General features: G+C 37.6%; 2 protein-coding genes and 1 long non-coding RNA gene across 3 annotated transcripts in view; 2 read left to right on the top strand and 1 right to left on the bottom strand.

Annotated features, from left to right (window-relative positions):
- The first annotated feature begins 62 nt into the window (after positions 1-62).
- Positions 63-5,128, top strand: LOC107835069 (perforin-1-like). Its single transcript, XM_016667251.1, has 4 exons — positions 63-197; positions 462-958; positions 1,044-1,137; positions 4,715-5,128. The coding sequence occupies exons 1-4, from the start codon at positions 174-176 to the stop codon at positions 4,940-4,942; spliced, it is 843 nt and encodes a 280-aa protein (XP_016522737.1). The 5' UTR covers positions 63-173; the 3' UTR covers positions 4,943-5,128.
- Positions 5,129-17,920: 12,792 nt separating this feature from the next.
- On the bottom strand, positions 17,921-19,247 carry LOC107835072 (uncharacterized). The gene is made up of 2 exons (XR_001660903.1): positions 19,101-19,247; positions 17,921-18,408 (listed from the first exon to the last, which is right to left on the bottom strand). It is a non-coding gene; the product is annotated as an uncharacterized LOC107835072 (long non-coding RNA).
- Positions 19,248-20,328: 1,081 nt separating this feature from the next.
- Positions 20,329-22,542, top strand: part of LOC103132261 (perforin-1-like) — a gene marked incomplete at its 5' end in the record, with an annotated part of 8,479 nt that continues 6,265 nt past the window's right edge. Inside the window, 3 exons of the mRNA XM_016667253.1 lie at positions 20,329-20,459; positions 20,545-20,683; positions 20,772-20,852. Of these exons, the coding sequence (XP_016522739.1) occupies positions 20,329-20,459; positions 20,545-20,683; positions 20,772-20,852 (351 nt within the window). The remainder of the gene's footprint in view (positions 20,460-20,544; positions 20,684-20,771; positions 20,853-22,542) is intronic.

Below are 22,542 nucleotides of genomic sequence, written 5' to 3' on the forward strand. Positions count from 1 at the left end.
ACACACACACACACACACACACACACGCACACACACACTCACACGCACACATTCTCAATTAGTTACAGACATTTTTCTGCAGGGAAGCATTTTAAAGAAATTTAAACCTGTTTTAGGTTAATCTTGGAGGGCGACTGAGACGAGTGACATCTTCACGAAGCTGTTTGTCCTCCATGAATGGGTTAACCTCAAGTCAGGTAACAAAACAACAGATTTTTACACAACCATATGTGATACTTCCATGATTCTAATTTATCATGACCGAATACATGAAGCAGCACAGATATGAAGTTCATCACTTTCAACAACCTACTTTAAGAAATTTTAAGTGTTATGGTTTTGTTTTGTCCATTTTAATTTCCAGAGGATTTTTACATGAACATATTCTTCTCTGGCTGTTTATGTAAATGTCTGGTATAATAGAGCTTTTTAAAAAATCTCTGTGCTGTTCTTTCACCCAGGTCCATAACTGTTTATCTATGGGTGTTGCTGTTGGCTTGGGGAAGATGAAACTCTCTAGTATCCCACATTCTTGCAATGTTGTCCTAAAAAACAAGGACTTTGCCACTGGCTACTACTCTGAAGTCCACCATCACTTCACAGAGGTGTCAGGAGGAAATAGTTGGTTGGGGGAGTTTTTAACTTTCGAAAATGATTCCATGGGCTTCATGAACTGGCTAAAGAGCCTAAAAGAACATCCAGATGTTGTTTCATACTCCCTTCGACCTCTCTATGAGCTCATTCCAAGCAAGCAACAACAGGAAGAGATGAAAGCTGCTATTGAACATTATTTGGAGGACAATGCTTTGTGGAACTTACCCGAAGAACCACACTGTGACGACGTGACTCCTAATGTGGCCTCTAACTGCTGCCCTCTGCACGTCTCAAGGGGAATTCTATCAGTGACCATTGTTCGAGCCTGGAGTCTATACGGAGATGATCTTGGACCAGCTGACAGGTGGGTTGAAGCAAAGGTAAAAAAAACAAAGACATTATGGAACCTGATGAGCACACCTTTTATATGGCTCCTCTTTTGTTCACAGCTATGCCAAGATGTACTATGGTTCCATACAACGCAGGACCAAAATGTTGGATCACAGTAATCCGAGGTGGAACACTGAGTTTAGATTGGGCATGGTCAGTAAACGCTATCATCACAGATTAGCTGAAAAAGCTCAGCAACAGACAAATTGATCTATTTACGCTGCTGATGCAGAAGAATTTAAAGAGTTAATACGAGCATCTATATTTGTAAGAAATAAACATTAAATTACCGGCAGTGAGGAGAATTGGGTTTTTATGGTCTAGAACAGAGGTCTCATTCTTGCGACCCACAGGACAATGACTTGTGGCCCCCACCGTGGTATGAAAGTATAATATTAGTGCGGCCCACAGGGTTAGCTGACCTCTGAAGGAAGTCCCGCCCGCTATTCTTCGTTATGGCTGACATTCGGTGCCTGGCTAAGCTACACTGACTTCATGCACACTACGCTTGTAACAATAGTGAGGCGGATGATGGAACAGTCCAGTACCAGTTGCCATTCCGGTACTTTCTACCATTAACAAATGCCACGATCAAACGCAGAGAAAGGCAACTGCTACCGGGCTGCAAGTCATCCGCTGCGCTGTTGTGTAATGACGTCATGCTTTGAGACGTGCTCCATGCTTTGTTAGCTGGCTAAAGACTAATGTGAAACGTAGAACAAGAGCGACGCCATGTGGAATAAACTTAGGGTTAGTGATGGGTCCGGCAACACCAATGCATCGGTGCATGTGTCAAGCCCACAGACCAAAACCCGTGTCGGTGCGCGTATTGGTTTCAGCAAGTCACATGACCGATACAGGAACTGTTTTGTAATTGCATTCAGGTGTCAAACTGTGTTTATAAGGAAGCGAATCTGTCAATCAGTCAAATGCATTTGCCCAACGAATTATTGATATTTTACGAACATTGTCAACTATGGAGCAGCTTCAAAGGAAAGGTGTCCGCAGTGTGGGACCATTTTGATCTTATATTGGAAAATAAATTTGTTTTCATTTTTGTTGTTTCATCCGGTTCTTGTCAATTTCTACTTGATCTATCTGCAGGGGCGCAACTACATATTATTCAGGTGGATGCAAAAATATAAATCAGCGCCCCCCCAAAGGAAGGTACATAAGGGTGAAGGAGCGTAGAAAACATACAGACGCTCTGTTGGTTTTTCAAAATTATTTCATATATAGTGATCCCACGCTATAATGCAGTTCATCTTTCACGGTATCGCTGCTTTGCAGATTTTTTTGTGCAGATTTTTTTTTTTTTCACAGTGTTCTGCGTCCTGATTGACCGTATGATTGGTAAAAACAGTTTCCTCGCTTCTTCTCTACCTGAGTGCCAATAAAGTTACGGTATTTAATACAGATATCCATTCAGGAGATGGAAACTGAAACTTTGAATGCCAGCTGAAAAAAAAAACTGTGGCCAGAATCAGCGCAAAACCCGACCGGAGGCTTGCTTGATGAGATCCATCACTCTGTTGTAGATACAGCTGTGAATCTCGCGGGGCAGATTGGAGGACACGCTTTAATGACATGACTACGGATCACATTAATGCCCGATTGATGCACACGCACATCCACTGATCTGAAAACAGGCTTTGTTGTTTGGTTTCAATGTAGAGTATTTATTTATGCTGTGTAATAATTGTAAAAACTAAAGGTAACTACTTCACTTAAATTTTCACTTTATGGTACATGTTCACATTATTTATTGACTGTATATCAAATATATTTTAAATTTAACTGAAGATATTACATAATACAATATATAATATTCAATAAATTATGAAGACTTAAATCTTATTGTATAGACTAGGTCATCAAATCACTACGTTGCCTGTAGGAATTTTTAATGTCCAGCAGGTGTCACTATTGAGTGACACAGAATCGACAGTTTTGCTATGTGTCGATACGATACATAACGCCTCATCTACCCATCACTACTTAGGGTGTGTTCACACTGCAGAATAAAGTGACTCACTTACGATTTTTTGACGTAATGCGACCTATATCTGATCTTTTCATGACAGTCTGAATTGCACAGGTTGGATTCTTTACGAATGCGACCCATATCTGATACGTATCCGATTCAAATGCGACCTAATGTCCAGGACCCATTCATCCGAACTGAACGTCACTGATACTCAACAAATCCTGCGTCCTGATACGTGCAAGTGGGAAGAAAACAACCATGACGGACTATAATGAGGATTAAGTTGTTAATATGCTGCTCCGGTTGGACAACTTCAAATATGTATGCTAAGCTCCACCGTTAGCCTCCATGTTTACTTCTGCAAACACTGAGCACTTCTTTTTATGGCGGTTGGCAGAACACTTAGAATGCTGACGCTATTGCGCCCTCTACTGCACATGCAGGACACTAAGTTTGTTTGCCCGTTCAGACTGCAGAACACATACAGGTCGCATATGTGTGGCAGTGTGAATGGCCCGGCAAAAAAAAAATCCAGTTTGACAAAAAATCAGAATTGGGTCACTTCAGGCTGCAGGATGAACGCACCCTAAATTTTGTCACACCCTCATCAAGTCTTTGTCAAAACCAAAACCTGCAGTTCCTGTATTGGAGAAATAATTAAATGTTGATGACATTTAAGGATATTTTTTAAATGTTTTTTGTGGAATCCTTCATGCGGCCTAGCCTCACCCAGACTCTGCCTGCAGTGGCCCCCGGGTAAATTGAGTTTGAGAACTCTGGTCTAGAAAGAAAGCTGATCTATTCTTTGGTGCCACCAAAACTATTTGTTAGCAAACATTTCATATTGGGTCAAATATCACCTAATATCAGAAATGCATTGTAGTTTCAATTTCAACTAGATGATGTTAAGTTATTGATCATGAACTAATTTGTCCTTCAACTTGTTGCTCACATGAACCAGCAGCCACAATGACAAGAAAAGAGCACCTCCCTTTAGGCCCGACTCGTTCTTGTTTCGGTTCTCAGAACCAACCTGGGTGTCTGTGGACATGCGGCTCCCACACTCACTGCTCTGCTTAACTTGTTGTTGAGACAGGAAGTGCTGATCCTCTCTTATTGCTTTTACAAATAAATCATCAGCATAAAAACTTGGCTTTCTAAAAAACAAATGTACAAAATGAACCTTCAATGTCAAAGTAAAAACTTTCCTCCCCAATTCTTTTCTCTGTCCTACTGATTGCTTAGTTTTGTTTTTAAAAACCTGTCTGAAATAAATAAATCAAATAAGACAAATCAAAGTATAAAATGATATGTAATGCAGACAAACTGCATATTCTGAACTTGGGGAATGTACAATCAACTCCATTTCTAGATCCAAGCCAGGCTGCAGACTCTTTATGTTTTGGGATACTGGGTCAGCACCTGCATGAAAAAGTATTTGGTTTTACTTGAATAGACCATGCACATTTCATGGTGTTTATGGTCGAGTACAAATAAAAGTAAAAGCAGAAAAAAATCAGAAAATATTTGAACAGAAACCACTTTACACATATATTGTGTAAACAGACAGCCTAGCTGATGTACTTCATATCTTGTGCTGTTGTGTTTCGGCTAACATTACTCTGCATTTATCAACTTTAAAACTGTTCAATACAGTTTTATTTTCTATATCACCTAAATAATTTGACTTTGAATGAGAAAATACGCATCTGAATGATCCTCCATTCAAATTTTCTCATGAAGGTTGACACAAGCCTGGCTCTGAAGATTGAGGTTTGGGATGAAGATCCGAAATATGACGACCTTCTCGTACAGTGCGTGAAGTACCTGAGCCCTGGCACTCACACTTTCACGTGCACAGGATTGTATGGAAATGTTATGGCTAAATACACACTGACCTGTGAACCGTATCTGACTGGAGAAAAGTGCAGACGTTATAAACCATCTCCCTTAGAGACAGAAGATTGGTGAGTTTTGGGAATGAAAGCATTTCATTTCATCATATAAAATTAACTCAGTAAATCTGACAGAAACTCATAATTTATATTTAATTGCTTGACATTTTTAAAGACCTACCTAAATGTGTATTTATCATACAATGAAAAAAAATTCAAGATTCTGTGTAACATTTAATCACAAGAAACTACTAATATGCAACCAGAAATTGTTTTCCCTTTAATAACTATAAAACTTTTGAAATTGCTACAAATTGTTTACTTCGTATATTTTTGACCAATCTTGTATTAGTTGTATGAATTATGTCTTATATGTGTTACTATAAAAGAGAGAGAGACGTAGTTACGTTACAGGACGTGTCACAAAACTATTTGGTCAAGACCTTCTGTATGCAGCAAAGCGAAGAACCAGGGGACAAATTTTTCAACCTGATCATTGTTTCCTTACAGTTTTATGGTTAAAATCAAGAGGTGCTGATGAAATGTATTAATTGAAATCATCTTTCATCATTTAGTCATGTTTGAGACAGTGATCTCATGAGCCAGAATGTTCAATGTTTCTTTATTATTGTTATTTCTTACATAAAAAGTCCAGGCACCACAGTTTCACAGTTTTCCATTAGAAGACATTGATCTTAATCCTTTTGGAAGACAAAAAAGGGAAAAAATCTTCATTCCCTTCTGGCCTGCAATGATTTAGAAAAGCAAAACGGTTTTCTAGCTGTTTGAAGTTGCTTTCAAATCTATTATAGTGGAATGCATATTTTACTAAATAAATTAGTAGGATAACCACAGCAGCTTCCAGTCCTCTCAGTCCTACCTTTGGGCAAACAGATCCTTATTCTTAAAAACATCCAACTTCCCTTGCTGTTTGCTCCTATGTCACCTGTGTCCTATATTATCTGTAAAATAACTGTCCTAAAATGTTCAAAACTGATCTAAAGTCAGTCTGCTGCAAGTAATTCAAAAAGCAGACAACGTGCACACAAACCAGCTCTTCAAATTTATCTTCTGCAGCAAAAAACACAAACTTTGGGATTCTGCAGAAGCCAAAATAATTAAATAATAATGGAGTTCACTGTAGCAATCTTGCTCTGAGTGTGTGAAGCCAAAGCAGCTATCAGAGTCAAAGAGGTTTAAATAAAATAAGAAAAAATAATGTTGGCTGATGGTAGAAATGAGTGTAAATTTCTAATGGCCCTGCAGTAGGGCTGGGCAAAATAAAATATTTTTTTGTACTCGGTCCAATGTTAATCCATTTTTTTCTTCTTGCTCTCCTTTAAAAAAACAAATTACAAATGAGACAAATTAATATAAAAAAGTGGCTTTTATATAAATCAATTACATGACAGAGTGTTAGGGCCCGGCTACAGAGATTTTGTTTAATTACAAGAATATTGTCGAAATATTAGAAAACTATGCAATTTTACCAGAAGAAACATCTCCAAATTCAGAGAAAAATTGTTTTAATGAGAAAAAATACAACAGCATATTAGGGTCACTAAAGATAGAAAAAAGTAGTGATGGGTCAGGCAACACCGATGCGTTGCTGCAAAGTGTCCATAGACCAAACCCCGTGTCGGTACGTATTGCTTTCAGCAAGTCATGTGACCGATACAGGAACTGTTTTGAAATGGCATTAACGCACCAAACTGTGTTTATAAGGAAGCTAACCTGTCAAACTGTCTGTCTCTTGTTCTCATTCAGAACACCTGTGGCTCACCTCCAGTTCTCACCTGCCTGTCCACCCTCCAACCTAGAAAGCAAGACCGATTACTACTCACCCAATCCACAAACAGGCAGCCAACCACCGGAGCTGTGGATGCTCCGTTCACCTCCCCTGCTTCATATTTTAAGACCCAGACTCCTTCCAACGCATAACCAGTTATCCTGTCCTGCCCATTAATCATCTCCCCGTCTTCCAGTGAGGATCTGGTCCAGACTTGATGTTGACCTCCTGCAGAAACTATTTTTCTGTTGAATAAAACATTTAACCGTGCTTTCCGTGTTATCCGTAGTTGTTGCTTGCAGCAGAGTCATCATGACAAGGGCTGGATTATAATAAAATCAATCACGATACTGCAACGCAGTATTAGGACCAGGCTAAAAAATATAATTACGAGAAATAAGTCATACTATTACAAGAATAAAGGCAAAATATGACAATTTTATTCTCATAATATTTTTGACTTTATGCTCGTATTACTATGACTTTATTCATGTATTACTTTGATTTTCTTCTCATAATGTTATAACTTTATAATGTAAATATTTTAACTTTATTCTGGAAATATTTAGATTTTAATCTGGAAATATTTTGACTTTATTCTCATACTACTTTATTCCCACAATATTACAACTTTTTTGTCCTGTTGTATAATTGAAAGGTGGCTGAACTCTTAAATATAAATATTGGTAAAGTAATACCACAAGGAGACATATATTTTTCTGCTTTTGCCACAGGCGGGCTCGGAGATTTATTTCACTCTTCCACTGATATACTCTTCACAGTTTCATCAGTATAAAAACCAAAAATCTCCCCGTACCCTTAACATCACCCTTTTTTATACAATCTCATTTTCACTGGTGTAAGTTGGAAAGTTTCAACCAAAGGAATCGCACACCTTGAATTACGTAAGGATCCTGGCAACCCCCTACATTGAATGTGTATTGGACTTCCTTGAAAATATTCGAGACCTCTTGACCTCAAGACCTGCTCCATTTCAGAATTGCCGAATAAGCCAATTCATCAGAAATTGTTGCTCCTATCTGTCCAAACAGCATCCTTCCCAAGTCATATTTGGTCCAACTTTGTGCTTCGCATGCAAGGGAAGGAAGGGTGTCAGGTCAGTTTGACCCAACGAGGTGCCAAAAATCCTTTCATGAAAACAACTCCTTAAAATAGTATTTCCGCTCTTACATAATCCCCCTATTCCGCTTTCAAGTGGAATCCTAATTAACCTTAGCAGTTGTTTTTGTTTATTGCTATACTAAGTTTACTTGGTTTCCTGTGAATATAATTCTGTATACAAACCTTTTTAGAAATATATAAAAGTCACTTAACAGCGGATTAAAATGAATAGTGGGGGTAAACATTGTTTTCATGAGTAACTTTAACTAATATAATTCCATTACATTGATTAAACACAATTGGTCATTGCTTCCATGATTGTTTTTCCATTTGTACAAGATCAAAAAATCCTGTTGACCTTTTGTTGATTTGTGTTATTTCAGGGAAAAAACTACATTATGGTCACCCCCCTCCACGGTCAACCACCAGTATCACATGAAAATGGCACAAATGTAATATAATCATGGATCCACAGTGACCCGAATCATAGATATTCATGATAATGGTTACTAAATCAACATTGATACATAATCTTGATGACAACTTATGAAGAAATGTCCATAACACACATATAGTTCGGAGTGATTGTGTGACTGAAGTATTGAATCATAATAACCCAAGTCTTGGTAGGCATAATATTGTCGCTTAATGCTTGTGCTCATCCACGCACTCTCTTAAGCTCACATTCTCATTCATACTGTCATATTCATGCACACTCATTCATACTCGCATTCTCACTCATACTCACACATGCTCCTAGTGTATTAAAAATGTGTAGGCCACCCGTGTTATATTGTATATAAATTGTATATAAATTGTATAATAAGTATGTGTAGTGGTGTATACAAACAGTGTCTTTCCCATGAGTCCACTTTGTTCCAAACCAAATCAAGTTCTGTTTCAATTCCCTTGAACTCTTCAGACCATTGAACAAACCATAAGCACATTTAGTTCAGGCATCAAATGTCCTTGAGCTCAGCAGTCCTTAGAATTGGTCACGGGTTCACTGGTCCAGGCGGCCTTGTGCTTAATCCGTCTGATGTTCACCGTCCTTGGTCATCCATCTGTATAGAGTCCTCAAGATCCATGTCCTCATGATACGGAGCACACAACACACAAGCATAAAAATAACAATTAGTACTACTACTAGAGTTATTCCTATTTGGGCTGCTAAGGCTCCCCATTCACCTAAGATTTCCTCCAGACTTTTCCATGGCCAAGTGCTCTTCCCTGCATTTTCTTATAACCCTTGTGCGTGCGAGGACTGAGGCAAATGTGCTAGGACTGAGGAAAATGATACAGGTGTGGGGTCAGTTGGACCCCATTTGTAAAGAAAATGGTTAATTCCAATTTCAGTTTACTCAACTTAGTCATTACTGCTCTAAATGTTCCTTTTGGCGAGGTATTCATAGGGATATAAGTGCAGCATTCATCTGCAAACATATGGCAAACTCCTCCCATATTGGCAAAGATCCAATCTAATGCTTGTCTGTTTTTCCATTCTACTTGTTTCATGGAGTTGTTCTCCTAGGGCCATAAATCCTTCAATGGTAAAGATGATCATTCTCTGTTGGTTGTAATAAACATAGTTAATCCATTCAACATTTTTGTTAATTGTGATCCGAGGTAAGATAGATTCAAAACCTACATGGAGTTCATGTTGTGCTTTGAATTAATATGGAATTTCTCTTGGTTGACCTATAAGATTCAAATATACTCCTTCATTCAATCCATAATCCCCCAGGCTTCTATGAAGCCTTGTTTTATTGTTGTGCATTCCTACTAACTATTTACTTCCTTCATACACTAGGGTCACTGGTACTTTCATCCGAACGAGGGTGCAAAGGCCTTCCCATTTTAAGGGCAACGTGTTGATTAAAACGTCATCACCATGCATCCAGTAGCTGTCTGATCACCTAGGAAAAACAGTGTGGGGATAGTCCTAGTTAAATTTTCACAATCTTGTTCTTTAAATTCCAGATTTTGATACCATACAGGTGTTGCAACAAATATTGGTGTCATTTTAGCATGTTTGAACCAAGATAAAACCCAAGTGACATTACATTTAACTGTTGTATTGCCAACATGTTTTCCTCCATTTGCAAAACATTCATATTCTGGATCATAATCTACCTCATAATTTACTGGAGGACCAGTCTATATAGAGCTAATATTAAATTCTGCACAAACGGATTCAAACTTGTAACCTTCCCATTTATCTAAGTAATGGTGTGAGTGACGTGAACTGTACATTAATCTGCAATTCATACCAGGCATTGGTAGTGTAAAGAATGAAACTACATCGGTTTCTGGAACAAATGTACCTTTCTTACATATTTGTTGTTGTCGTAGTGCACATTCTGTAGAGGTGTATTTCTCTGGAATAACAATTTTTGCTGCTCCAGGAGCAATAGTACAAATTATGCAGTCATTTTGTCTTAATTATTTTTGCAGTACACCATGACCAAGTCCACCATGTATTCTGAATTGCTCTTTGCCAAAGTGGATCTCCCCTTATCCATAAAGAGGTCAATTTAATGCCCTGTAGTTTATTCATGGCTCTTGGAGTTACTTTATTGCCCTGTCTTTCATTATAAAATGAAAGACATGGTATTCTTTCATGGTATTCACAACAACCTTCTTTTTTCAGAACATCCATATTTATTTTAAATTGACATTGTAGCCATTTGGTTTTGTGCAGGTGTTTGAATAAAATCTAAATCTTCACTGCTATCGATCAATTCATGTGTTTTGATGACTTTATTAACTTTTGATGGTGCGGTGGTGTGTTTTACTGTCTTAAGCGTCACAATTTGCTCATTTTTGGTAATTGTATTTTTGTCTAGATCTTCTGATGTAAGATCTTTTGAGGGTGTTGTCATTTTAATGAAAGTTGTTGGTTTAGTGATTAGTTTTCCAATTGGGGTGGGTTTTGAAGGTGTTTGGGTGGGCAAGACTTTTCTTGTTAAGAAAAACTGAACTTGTGCTGCTGTTCCTTTAACCCTTGTGTGTGCGAGGACTGAGGCCAATGATACAAGTGATATGGGTGTGGGGTTGGTTGGACCCCATTTGTAAACACAAGGGATAAGAGACGCAGGTGTGACAACTTTGAGTGCATTATTTCCTGGTGGAATTTTCTCATCATTTTTGATCTCTTCATTAGGTTTTATGGTTGTATGAGCTTCACTGGTAACAGGTTTGATTGTCTTAACAGTGGTAAATGGCTTCAGTAATTGGCTCCATGATTTGTCTCAAGTTTGAGATTTTGTGTTACAACTTAACTCTGCTTCAAACTTTAGGTTTTCTCTTTGTTTGTTTGTTTGGGTTTTTTTGTTTTGTTTTGGTCTTCATGATGCTTTTTGTAACCTTAACTGTGAACTTAACTGAGAATAAAGGTGAGAATAAGCAATTTTATGATGTCATATTAATACAAATAATATGACATCATTAAAATACTTAAATACATTTAATTTGCCGTTACCATGTTTCCTTATTGACTGAAGCTAAGTTTAAGTTATTTTTTATAATTTTTTCTGCCTTGCTGTTAAACTTCTCCTTCATTGCAGTTCCAGTATAACTGCATGTCCTACCGGAACAAAAAGGTTCATTAGAACTGTTTGTTCTGTTAGCGTAGATACTTTATACAGAACGCTGCCAAAATAAAAAACCTGAAATATTACCAGCAGTTACAAGAAACAAAGTAACTACATTCAATTGACCTTTACACAATGTTCTGTATGAATCCTTATATCTCCAGGGCTGCTGCTTTATAAACCACAGTTCTCATCTCAGCACACTTAGAAACATTGCTTGTTTTAGCTTCTTTTCGGTCTGCTTTGGAACAGGTAAGATTTTTTAATATGCAAAGAGTATCTTTGCTTAGAATTCACTGCAGCAAATAAAAATATTGTGTTTATTGAGTTCTAAAAAATGTTTGAAGAGGACAATTTTCTGATGAATTTAATTTCACTGATGGTGGAGGTGTGTGGCTGTTTGTTGAAATCAAAGATCTGTGGATCTCCAAAGCTGAATTTGTTGATTAATTTCTGGGAATCAGAATTCTGGAAAGCAAAAATGTTGTAGCAACCTCACAAGGTGACATCAAAATTATTGGGAATCAGAACTCGCTTCGACGTTTTTCTTATTTAATTACTACAAATTGTAATCCATAATTTATTATTAATTAATGAAGCCAAGCTCAGACTCTAACGAGGGAATGAAGAAACTTTACAAATAAGGAATGATCACCGACATGCTTATTTCTAATCGAGTCTGAAAATGTATTAACTAAATAGCCCAACTTTACAGCTGAATTATTCTGTGAATAACTTATTTCTACTGGCATGTAACCTAACTACTAATAAGACAAAAGGAATATATTGAATAAGAAAATGGGAATTAAATCAGATTAATGAATGAGCTTCGATGTTTGTTTTTTCACAAATATCTACTGGCTGAATGTTTTTGTGTTATCTAGAACTTTCTACTAATGTTTCACCATCATTAGCTGCTGCTCCCATGAACAAATACGCTCGAACTCAAAAATGTGATATTTGCTTGCACTAACACATGCAAAAATAAAAAAAATAACTTAACAGAGATACACAACATAAAAAAATGTACATAAATGTCGAAATGCATGTATGATTTAAATGTGTAACTGTTTCAATACCTATTTAAATTTATTTAGTACATGGGTATGTAACAATAATATGCTTAAACAATATTTAGCCATTAAATATTGTACCAGAACCAGAACCAAACGAGGAGAAGCAGCATTCAGCTTCTATGCACCACAAATTTGGAACAAACTTCCAGAAAACTGTAAAACAGCTGAATCACTGGGTGCCTTTAAATCTCAATTTAAACTTATGGTTAAATTAGGATTAGAGTTTGGGTTTTGATGTCTTCAATGTTTTTGATGTTTTTAAAGTTTTTACCTTTACTTTTTATCTATTCATTAATTTCTTTTAAATGGCGTTTTAAGTAAAACTCTGAGGTGTGAGAATGCTTGTTAAATGGCGTTTTGACTACAAATCTGTAAATTCCGTCCTGTCAGGCGACGGGGCCTGAATAATACCCGTGTTAAACAGATGGCGGAGTCCGGCGATGACAGGTACTTAAATTCCTTAACAAAAGTATGTTTTAATTTTTTAAAATCTTTTTCTTTTGTTCTCTCTTTCTCTTTCTTACTGTTTATTCAGTGTCACATGCTGTTCTTATTTTTTTCTTTAATTATGTAAAGCACCTTGAAATGCCCTGCTGCTAAAATGTGCTATACAAATAAAATTTGATTAAGTCAGACTTGTTTTCAATTCTGATTAAAGTCCTATGTTAGCAGCATATCCTGAATTTATTTTATCTGACAGCCAGACCATCCAAATTTTTTTTATTATTTTTTGGCTCTGGCAGCCTTTATTTGAAAGTAGCTTGACAGATAAGAGGGTTATGAGAGAGGGGGAAGACATGCAGCAAATGTCGCCAGGCCAGAAATCGAACCTGCGACCACCAGCATGAGGACTAAGGCCTTAATTCATGTGTTGTGCTTTGCACCTGCCCCATCAAATTCAATGGGTAATCTTTTAATAATACTGTTAAAATGAATGGCGCTGTGAACGGATGTTTACCCATGTATTAAATACATTTAAATATTTATTGAAACAATTTTGCATTTAATTCATACATGCATTTGAACTTTTATGTACATTTTACATATGTATGTTCAGTTATTTTTAATTTTTGCATGTGTTAGCATAACCCTTTTGGTAACACTTTATTTGATGGACAAGAATCATCATCTGTCAAAAAAATGTCATAAGAGTTGATAATTATCAAAATTTAAAGTGTTATGTATCTTTGTGTTTTATTATATTACTAAATTTTGATAATTAATTGGTTAATATCAGGTTGTCATAACAAAGACATCTTGAATAATGTCAACTTCACATTAAAAGTGTCATCATTGAGCAAATGACACTTAATGACAACCATCAAAAATATTCATGAAGAATGAATCATGTTCATCACAGGTGTTATGTCAGTCTTATGCACACCCCTTCAAATAAAGTGTTAACTAATTTTCTTAGATGATGTTGTATAAATAAGTCATAAAAATAAGGAAAATGCCATGCATTATGTAAAAAAACTGTTTTTTTTCCCTCTATCTTATCTTCTGACTACAGCTATGCTGCCCGGTTCCACTTCAGCTCTTCTTCTCCTAAGCGTCCTTGTTCACTCCTCTGTTCAGTCCTGTAGGACTGAGACCGAAACAGAGTGTGATGCTGCTCCTTTTGTACCAGGCCACAATCTGGTGGGGCAAGGTTTTGATGTGGTCAGACTGCACATAAAAGCTGATGTGATTGATGTGAAGACTTACCTGAGCCCCAGCAAAACCTGTAAACTCTACAGCAACCCTCTTCAAAACCATGTCCTCCAAAAAGTAACTAAAAATGCATAAATAAAGAGCTGCACATCTGACTTGAGGGATTAACAATAATGTGATTTTTCTTCATTTTAAGCTTCCATCTTCTGTTGCGGACTGGAGTTACGTCAGTCAATGCAGTCCTGACATCCACAGCAGACTTCACACCTCTGTTAGGTAGAGTATTTAAACCAGATTGTGAACACTGTAAAAGGTGAATCACATAGTTGAACTAATAATTACCAAATTTTATTTACAAGTTACAATTACATGTTCCAATCAACCGTGTCTGTTTATTGGACCATTATGTGGTAGACCAACACATAGTGGATAATTCTGAAGTGAAAGCTATACATGAAAAATGTGGTGTGATTTATACTGATATTCTGATACCGTATTTTCCACACTATAAGGTGCACCTGAAAACCTTCAATTTCCTCAAAAGCCGACAGTGCGCCTTATAATCCAGTGCGCCTCATATATGGACCAGTATTGAGCCACAGTAGGTCTAGCAACTATGGTAAGCCTGGGATAGTTGTCAGAACGCTGGTTTGTAATCTGTTATTAAAGTTTGACTGACCTATCTACCTACCGCACGTCTAGAATCGGGTCGTCTGCAGGTCATTCAGCACCACATTCTCCACGAACATGCTGTGCGCAAACGGAAAAGGGTCACCATCGTCCGGCCAGCTAGTGGATGCGTAACATAACTCCAGCCTCTACTGTAGCGCCTATTCTATGCGCGTTATAATGCGGCGCACCTTATATTTAAAAAAAGTTTTAAAATAGGCCAGTCATTGAAGGTGCGCCTTATAGTGCGGAAAATGCAGTACTTATTAATATATTCAAGTGCAAGCAGTTGACTTCAAAGGTCACCTAAAATAATGAATAATTTAAAAAAAAAAAAGCTAGCATGCAGAAGCTTAAGGTTGCTTATAATGACTCTCTGAGAATTCTACTCAAGAAACCCAGGTTCAGCAGTGCAAGTGAGATGTTTTGTAATGCACATGTCAGAACGTTTCAGGCACTCATGAGGAATTTGATTTACAAGTTTATGCATCGTTTGTGCAGTTCATTGAACAGTCTTATTGTAATGTTTCCACATCCCTGTGTCAGTGCGCTAAGATTTCCGGCTCTGTGGAATCCTTGGTATGTAAACCTTTTATAAGATTTTTATTTTATGTGTGTGTTATTATGTGTTATGTCTTTGTGGACCACGGGTTTGTTGAATAAAGCTTTTCTCTCTCTGATACTTAATATATTCAAGTGCAACCAGTTGACTTCAAAGGTCACCTAAAATAATGTATAATTTTTTTAAAAATCAATAAAATTCATCTTGATTCTCAGTTAAGTTCACAGTTAAGGTTACATACAGCACCATGATGACCAAAGCAAAAAAAATTGGTAAAGTTTGAAGCAGAGTTAAGTTGTAAGACAAAATCCCAAACTTGAGACAAATCATGGAGCACGTCTCGTCTGTCAGCTTAAAGATATCAAAGCTATGGAGGGAGTCTGAGGTTGTGTATTTACTTCTCTTGCCTGTAGAGCNGATGCTGCTCCTTTTGTACCAGGCCACAATCTGGTGGGGCAAGGTTTTGATGTGGTCAGACTGCACATAAAAGCTGATGTGATTGATGTGAAGACTTACCTGAGACCCAGCAAAACCTGTAAACTCTGCAGCAACCCTCTTCAAAACCATGTCCTCCAAAAAGTAATTAAAAATGCATAAATAAACAGCTGCACATCTGACTTGAGGGATTAACAATAACGTGATTTTTCTTCATTTTAAGCTTCCATCTTCTGTTGTGGACTGGAGTACCATCAGTCAATGCAATGCTCACATCCACAGCAGACTTCACACCTCTGTTAGGTAGAGTATTTAAACCAGATTGTGAACACTGTAAAAGTTTTATCACATAGTTGAACTAATAATTACCAAATTTTATTTACAAGTTACAATTACATGTTCCAATCAACTGTGTCTGTTTATTGGACCATTATGTGGTAGACCAACACATAGTGGATAATTCTGAAGTGAAAGCTATACATGAAAAATGTGGTGTGCATTTATACTGATATTCTGATACCGTATTTTCCACACTATAAGGCGCACCTGAAAACCTTCAATTTCCTCAAAAGCCGACAGTGCGCCTTATAATCCGGTGCGCCTCATATATGGACCAGTATTGAGCCACAGTAGGTCTAGCAACTATGGTAAGCCTGGGATAGTTGTCAGAACGCTGGTTTGTAATCTATTTTTAAAGTTTGACTATCTACCTACCGAACGTCTAGAATCAGGTCGTCTGCAGGTCATTTAGCACCACGTTCTCCACGAACATGCTGTGCGCAAATGGAAAAGGGTCACCATCGTCCGGCCAGGCCCCGGCCCAGTCGCGGAAGGCTCTCCTCGCCGACTGTTTTGTTGATATTCCCTTTAGTGCAGCTCCATCTAGTGGATGCATATCATAACTCCAGCCTCTACTGTAGCGTCTATTCTATGCGCGTTATAATGCGGTGCACCTTATATTTAAAAAAAGTTTTAAAATAGGCCAGTCATTGAAGGTGCGCCTTATAATCCGGTGCGCCTTAGTGCGGAAAATACAGTACTTATTAATATATTCAAGTGCAACCAGTTGACTTCAAAGGTCACCTAAAATAATGAATAATTTAAAATGACTCTCTGAGAATTCTGCTCAAGAAACCCAGGTTCAGCAGTGCAAGTGAGATGTTTTGTAATGCACATGTCAGAACGTTTCAGGCACTCATGAGGAATGTGATTTACAAGTTTCATGCATCGTTTGTGCAGCTCATTGAACAGTCTTATTGTAATGTTTTCACATCCCTGTGTCAGTGCGCTAAGATTTCCGGCTCTGTGGAATTATTGGTATGTAAGCCTTTTATAAGATTTTTATTTTATATGTGTGTTATTGTGTGTTATGTCTTTGTGGACCACAGGTCTGTTGAATAAAGCTTTTCTCCCTCTGATACTTAATATATTCAAGTGCAACCAGTTGACTTCAAAGATCACCTAAAATAGTGTATTTTTTTTCTAAAAAATCAATAAAATTCATCTTGATTCTCAGTTAAGTTCACAGTTAAGGTTTCAAACAGCACCATGAAGACCAAAGCAAAAAAAATGTTGGTAAAGTTTGAAGCAGAGTTAAGTTGTAAGACAAAATCCCAAACACATCTAGTCTGTCAGCTTAAAGATATCAAAGCTATGGAGGGAGTCTGAGGTTGTGTATTTACTTCTCTTTGCCTGCAGAGCACTGACCCTGTTCTGCAGAGCAGGTCAGCCTAATATACTGTAAAACATTTGGGCCACATTTAGGTGTGTCCACTAACTTCTACATTTAAAACTAGTCTAGTTTTAAATGTTTTAAAAATCTAAAACTATATAAATTTAGTTATAGATTTTTAACCTAAATGTGAGTTTGTGAAAGATAAACTTACAGCAGTAAGTCTGTTAGCATTTTATTAATTTTGTCAAACCTGAGAGAATTGAATAAACTACAGTTTATATATTAGCACTACAAACACTAAAAGGAAATAAAACACAGGAATGGGAACTATTTCCCAGAATGCTTAGAGGCATATTTTTGTATCCTGAGATGGACGTGTTACATTGATCTGACTCTGATGTATTATTTTGCCAAATGTTCATTTTAAAAAGTTGTTATTCTCTGCTAAAAGTTTTTGAGCAGAATTTATTGTGATCTTTATTAAACTCATTAGCAAATCATAACTTTTGTTCTAATCAAGTTGAAACAAGAATTTTAATTATTCTAGTGTAAAAATATGTGGTTACTTTAATTTGATAAGGTGAGTGAAAATAATACAGAAATATGTGTTTTTTAATTAGGTGAAGGCCTTTTTTTTCTTGCATATTGTGAAATGATCATTTGGTTTAAATTCCAGTATTAAGTTGAAACTCACAGTTCAAGGTTAATACGCTAACAGAATTTAAAAAACAATGTTTAAACAACTTGTCTCTTTTTGTCGAATCAACTTTATGAACTTCAATTTCTGAGTTAAAAGACATACAATTTTCTTATTGATTTTAATTGCATTTTAAAGCAGCAGATGGACTTTCACTTTTAAGTCACCTTCAAATATTTTAGTGTGTGAAGAATTATCCTTTCTCCAGGCTCAATTCTTGATGTATGAAGTTGAAGAAGAGTCAGTGAGTTGAATTCATGAATTCCATTTACTTGTGAAATTCGGCTCCCATTAAAAGCGGAACTCACAAATACACACAAGGGGGATTACGTCACAGACACCAGGCAAAATATGTTACACCAGTTAAATGAGATGTAAATAAATAGCCAGACACTCAAATATGAAATTATGTTTACCTTTTGCAACAATAATTTATTCAAAAAACACGAACTAAGAAAATAATAATAGTTATCCTGATAAATAAATCAGTAACCAAAACTCTCTCAAAATAAGTTTAGGATAGGTTTAATCCACTTAGCTCATGTTAATAAAGAAACCCAAATGGTTAAATGTCCGAATATTCTTGATCCTTTTTAATACGAATATTGTCCACAAACGAGTTCCATATCATGGGAGAATTTCTCCCTTTTAATCCAAAGTCCCAATCCAAAACGAAAAATCCCAAGCGTCAAAAACCTCCCCCAAAAATGAGGAAAAGGACTGGTACCACCAAAAATCCCCAAAAAGAAACGTAAAGTACAGATCTCACCAGGAATGTCTTTCTTGGCTTCTCAGCCACACCTAAAAATCAGCATGACCTGCCCAAAAATTAGTTTTAAAAGTGGAAACTCTGAATAATTTTACAAAGAAATAACAGCAACTGTTATACCAATCCGATGATACATTTTCTCTTCAATGTATTTTATACAGGAAAAAAACAGCCATAGTGGTTATGTTACATACTAATATCAAAATACAGTTGGTCCATTTCTCATGCTACTTTTAGGAGCTAGCAGGACAAAATGGCCTCAAGCAACAGTAATTCTAATAGTTAGCCTCTATCTATCTACGCTGTAAAGAGGGCGTTCCCTACTGTGTCACATCCTTTAACCTAAGTCAAAAATGTTCTCTCTAGTCAAACCATTTCTGTGTTTGGAGAGAGGGGTTCGTTACATAGTTCACACATCATGTCCATTTCACTTTGTAGGTTGCAGCAAGACAACTTAACATCTTTAGTCTGTGCATATAAAAACCTGACTCTGACCCTAAACCCAGAACCTTCTTGCTGCATGGCAACAGCTCTACCAACTGCACCACTGTGCAGTCACACTATAAATAATTAATTAGGAAAATTATGAAAAAAATAGAAATTTTGATTAAAATTACCAAAGGAAAAAATAGGCAAATACAGACCCATTCACTAAATTAGAATATTATTGGAAAGTCCATTTGTTTCAGCAGTTTTATCACTAAGTGAAACATTATATAGAATAATTACACACCTATGAATTTTTAAAGCATTTATTTCTGTTAATTATGAGGATTTTGAACTTACAAGTAATGCAAACCTAACATTGAAAATTGGAATAACACAGCAAACCAATAAAAATATTTCATAATACAGAAGTACAGGTTTAATGAAAAGTGTGCTTAACACCGGCTCAGAGGTTGTTATTTTAAAAAGAACTTTTAAATTGAAAACCGAGCCACATATGGAAGCCGTAGTTTATAAATACCTGCCTAATAAGGTTTAGGTATTAAAATAACAATAGTTAAATCAACAATTTCAATGAGCTAGAACGCTTTATTACCTAATGAAAAATGAACTGTGTAGATGTTTAATAATAATTACTTCCTCCTGTCCCAACAGCTCTCGGTATGAGGCTTGCGCACCCCTAGATACCAATGATTGGTCGGTAAGAAACATCTCAAAGCTGAACATTTCAGATTATTTTCAATGCAGACCTGAGTTTTGATAACACAAACGTGATAGAAACCATGCTGGTTGATTTTCTTTCTTTCAACATTTCATTTCAGTTCATGTGTGCTCTTCCAAGAATTTTATTATCATTTTAGTTTGCATTTAGTTAGAACTGAAGTAAGTGATTAGAATAGTGATAACAAAAATATGGATTCTTATTTAACACCTTATAAACTACATGTGTTGTCTGAATTCCATCAGTATGATTTTCTAAAATGTCTGGAGTCTGGCAAGTTAGAAGTGGGAGGAACCCACTCCAAAGCCTACAAGTTTGCTACAAAAAGGAGCAAAGAGGATCGCTACATTTTCAGCATACACAGTGTCACCTGCGGCTATTATGGGTAGGATGGAAATTCAACGTTTTTTATTGCGTTCTGACAGGTCATGGTTATTGAAATAATTGTCTCATTTTGTCTTGGTGTCTAGTTTTATGTTATCAGACACACCTTCCTTAACCTTAAAATTCAAAAAACGGTTAGACCTCCTGCCACCTCACTACAACTCCTCCACTAAGAATGAGTATAGAAAGCTGATAGACATCTATGGCACACACTACTTCAGAAAGGTGAGAACTTTCACACACACACATTGTGAATTAGTTACAGACATTTTTCTGCAGAAAATCATTTTAAAGAACTTTATACCTGTTTTAGGTTAATCTTGGAGGGCGACTGAGACGACTGATATCTTCACGAAGCTGTTTGTCCTCCATGAATGGGTTAACCTCAAATGAGGTAACAAAATGCACAAAACAAAACATGTGATAACGCCAAGGGTTGAAAATAAGCCGGTACGGTTTGGTACTACCTACTGGTAAAAGATTTTGGGTTGGTACGCAGTACCGGGAGAACGGCTGCAATTTGCGTCAAAATAGCTATCAATAGGCAGTTTGAAACGTGAGTTCATCTGTTTATAGATTGCTTTTTTCTCTCATTTCTTATTGTTTCTGAACTGTTCATGCTGTGTGATGGAGCCTGTACCCCTCCAGCCGTCTCTCTTCCTCTGTCCCCTCCCGGCGCTCTTAGGTTTCTCAGCAGCCTTCAAACCTTTCTCCGCTATAATGTCTGTCTGCTAATTACAAAATGTCCCAATTAAAAGCAAACGGTGATTATATAGTTGTGTTTTGTGTTATTTTGCTTAATTAAAACAGCAAGGCACAGATCTGAAACAGCTGCTTAGTAATTTATGACCGGAAATTTCACTCGTATTAAACGATTGTGCATAGTACGCGTGTTATAAATCAAGGCGCTTGCTGATCTTATTGGTGCATTTGATTATTGGACTGGGACATTTACACAGGCGGTCCACAGAGACATCAAAAATGTCGCTTTCACTGGGACAGGGCAAACAATAAATCGCTTATCATTTTAAAATAAAATAAAAATAAAAACTGGGACTCTTGGAGTCCTTAGAGGGGGGTCTCCAGGAGTGCCCCTCCTGGAGACTCCCTTGTTCTACTGGGGGACTTCAACGCTCATGTGGTCAATGACAGTGAGACCTGGAGGGGCGTGGTTAGGAGGAACGGCTCCCCTGATCAGAACTCGAGCGATGTTCTGTTGTTGGACTTCTGTGCTCATCTCGGATTGTCCATCACGAACCCCATGTTCAGGCATAAGGGTGTCCATATGTGCACTTGTCACCAGGACACCCTAGGCCGCAGTTTGATGATCGATTTTGTCATCGTATCATCGGATCTGTGGCAGCATCTCTTGTACACTCGGGTGAAGAGAGGTGCGGAGCTGTCCACTGACCACTACCTGGTGGTGGCTCCGGTGGTGGGGGAGGACATCCGCCTGGAGTTCCTTAAGGCTCTGGATGTTGTAGGGTTGTGTTGGCTCACGCGACTCTGCAATATCGCATGGACATTGGGGGCAGTTCCCCTGGATTGGCAGACTGGGGTGGTGGTCCCCCTGTTCAAAAAGGGGGACCAGAGGGTGTGCTCCAATTATAGGGGGGTCACACTCTTAAGCCGCCCTGGTAAGGTCTATTCAGGGATCCTGGAGTGCAGGGTTTGTCGGATAGTCGAACCTCGGATTCAGGAAGAGCTGTGTGGTTTTCGTCCTGGTCATGGAAGACTGGACCAGCTCTACACCCTCAGCAGGGTCCTGGAGGGTTCTGGGAGTTTGCCCAATCGGTCTACATGTGTTTTGTGGACTTGGAGAAGGCGTTCGACCATGTCCCTCAGGGAGCCCTGTCGGGGGTTCTCCGAGAGTACGGGGTAACTTGGCCCTTTGATACGGGCTGTCAGGTCCCTGTATGACTGGTGTCGTAGTCTGGTCTGCGTTGCCGGCAGTAAGTCGGGCTCATTTCCGGTGAGAGTTGGATTCCGCCAAGGCTGCCCTTTGTCACCAATTCTGTTCATTACATTACTTTCATGGACAGAATTTGTCCGAGGTGTTGAGGGGATCCGTTTTAGTGGCCTTA

Source organism: Poecilia formosa, unplaced genomic scaffold, assembly GCF_000485575.1.
Source record: "Poecilia formosa unplaced genomic scaffold, Poecilia_formosa-5.1.2 Scaffold976, whole genome shotgun sequence".
Classification (NCBI taxonomy): Eukaryota; Metazoa; Chordata; class Actinopteri; order Cyprinodontiformes; family Poeciliidae; genus Poecilia; species Poecilia formosa.

What these genes read in the sequence shown, in the direction of transcription:
- LOC107835069 (XM_016667251.1), top strand. Translation starts at nt 174, where the DNA reads ATGAATGGGTTAACCTCAAGTCAG. An exon ending in ATGGGTTAACCTCAAGTCAG is followed by an intron (nt 198 to 461) that starts GTAACAAAACAA and finishes TCTTTCACCCAG; the next exon opens with GTCCATAACTGTTTATCTAT. An exon ending in GATCTTGGACCAGCTGACAG is followed by an intron (nt 959 to 1,043) that starts GTGGGTTGAAGC and finishes TTTTGTTCACAG; the next exon opens with CTATGCCAAGATGTACTATG.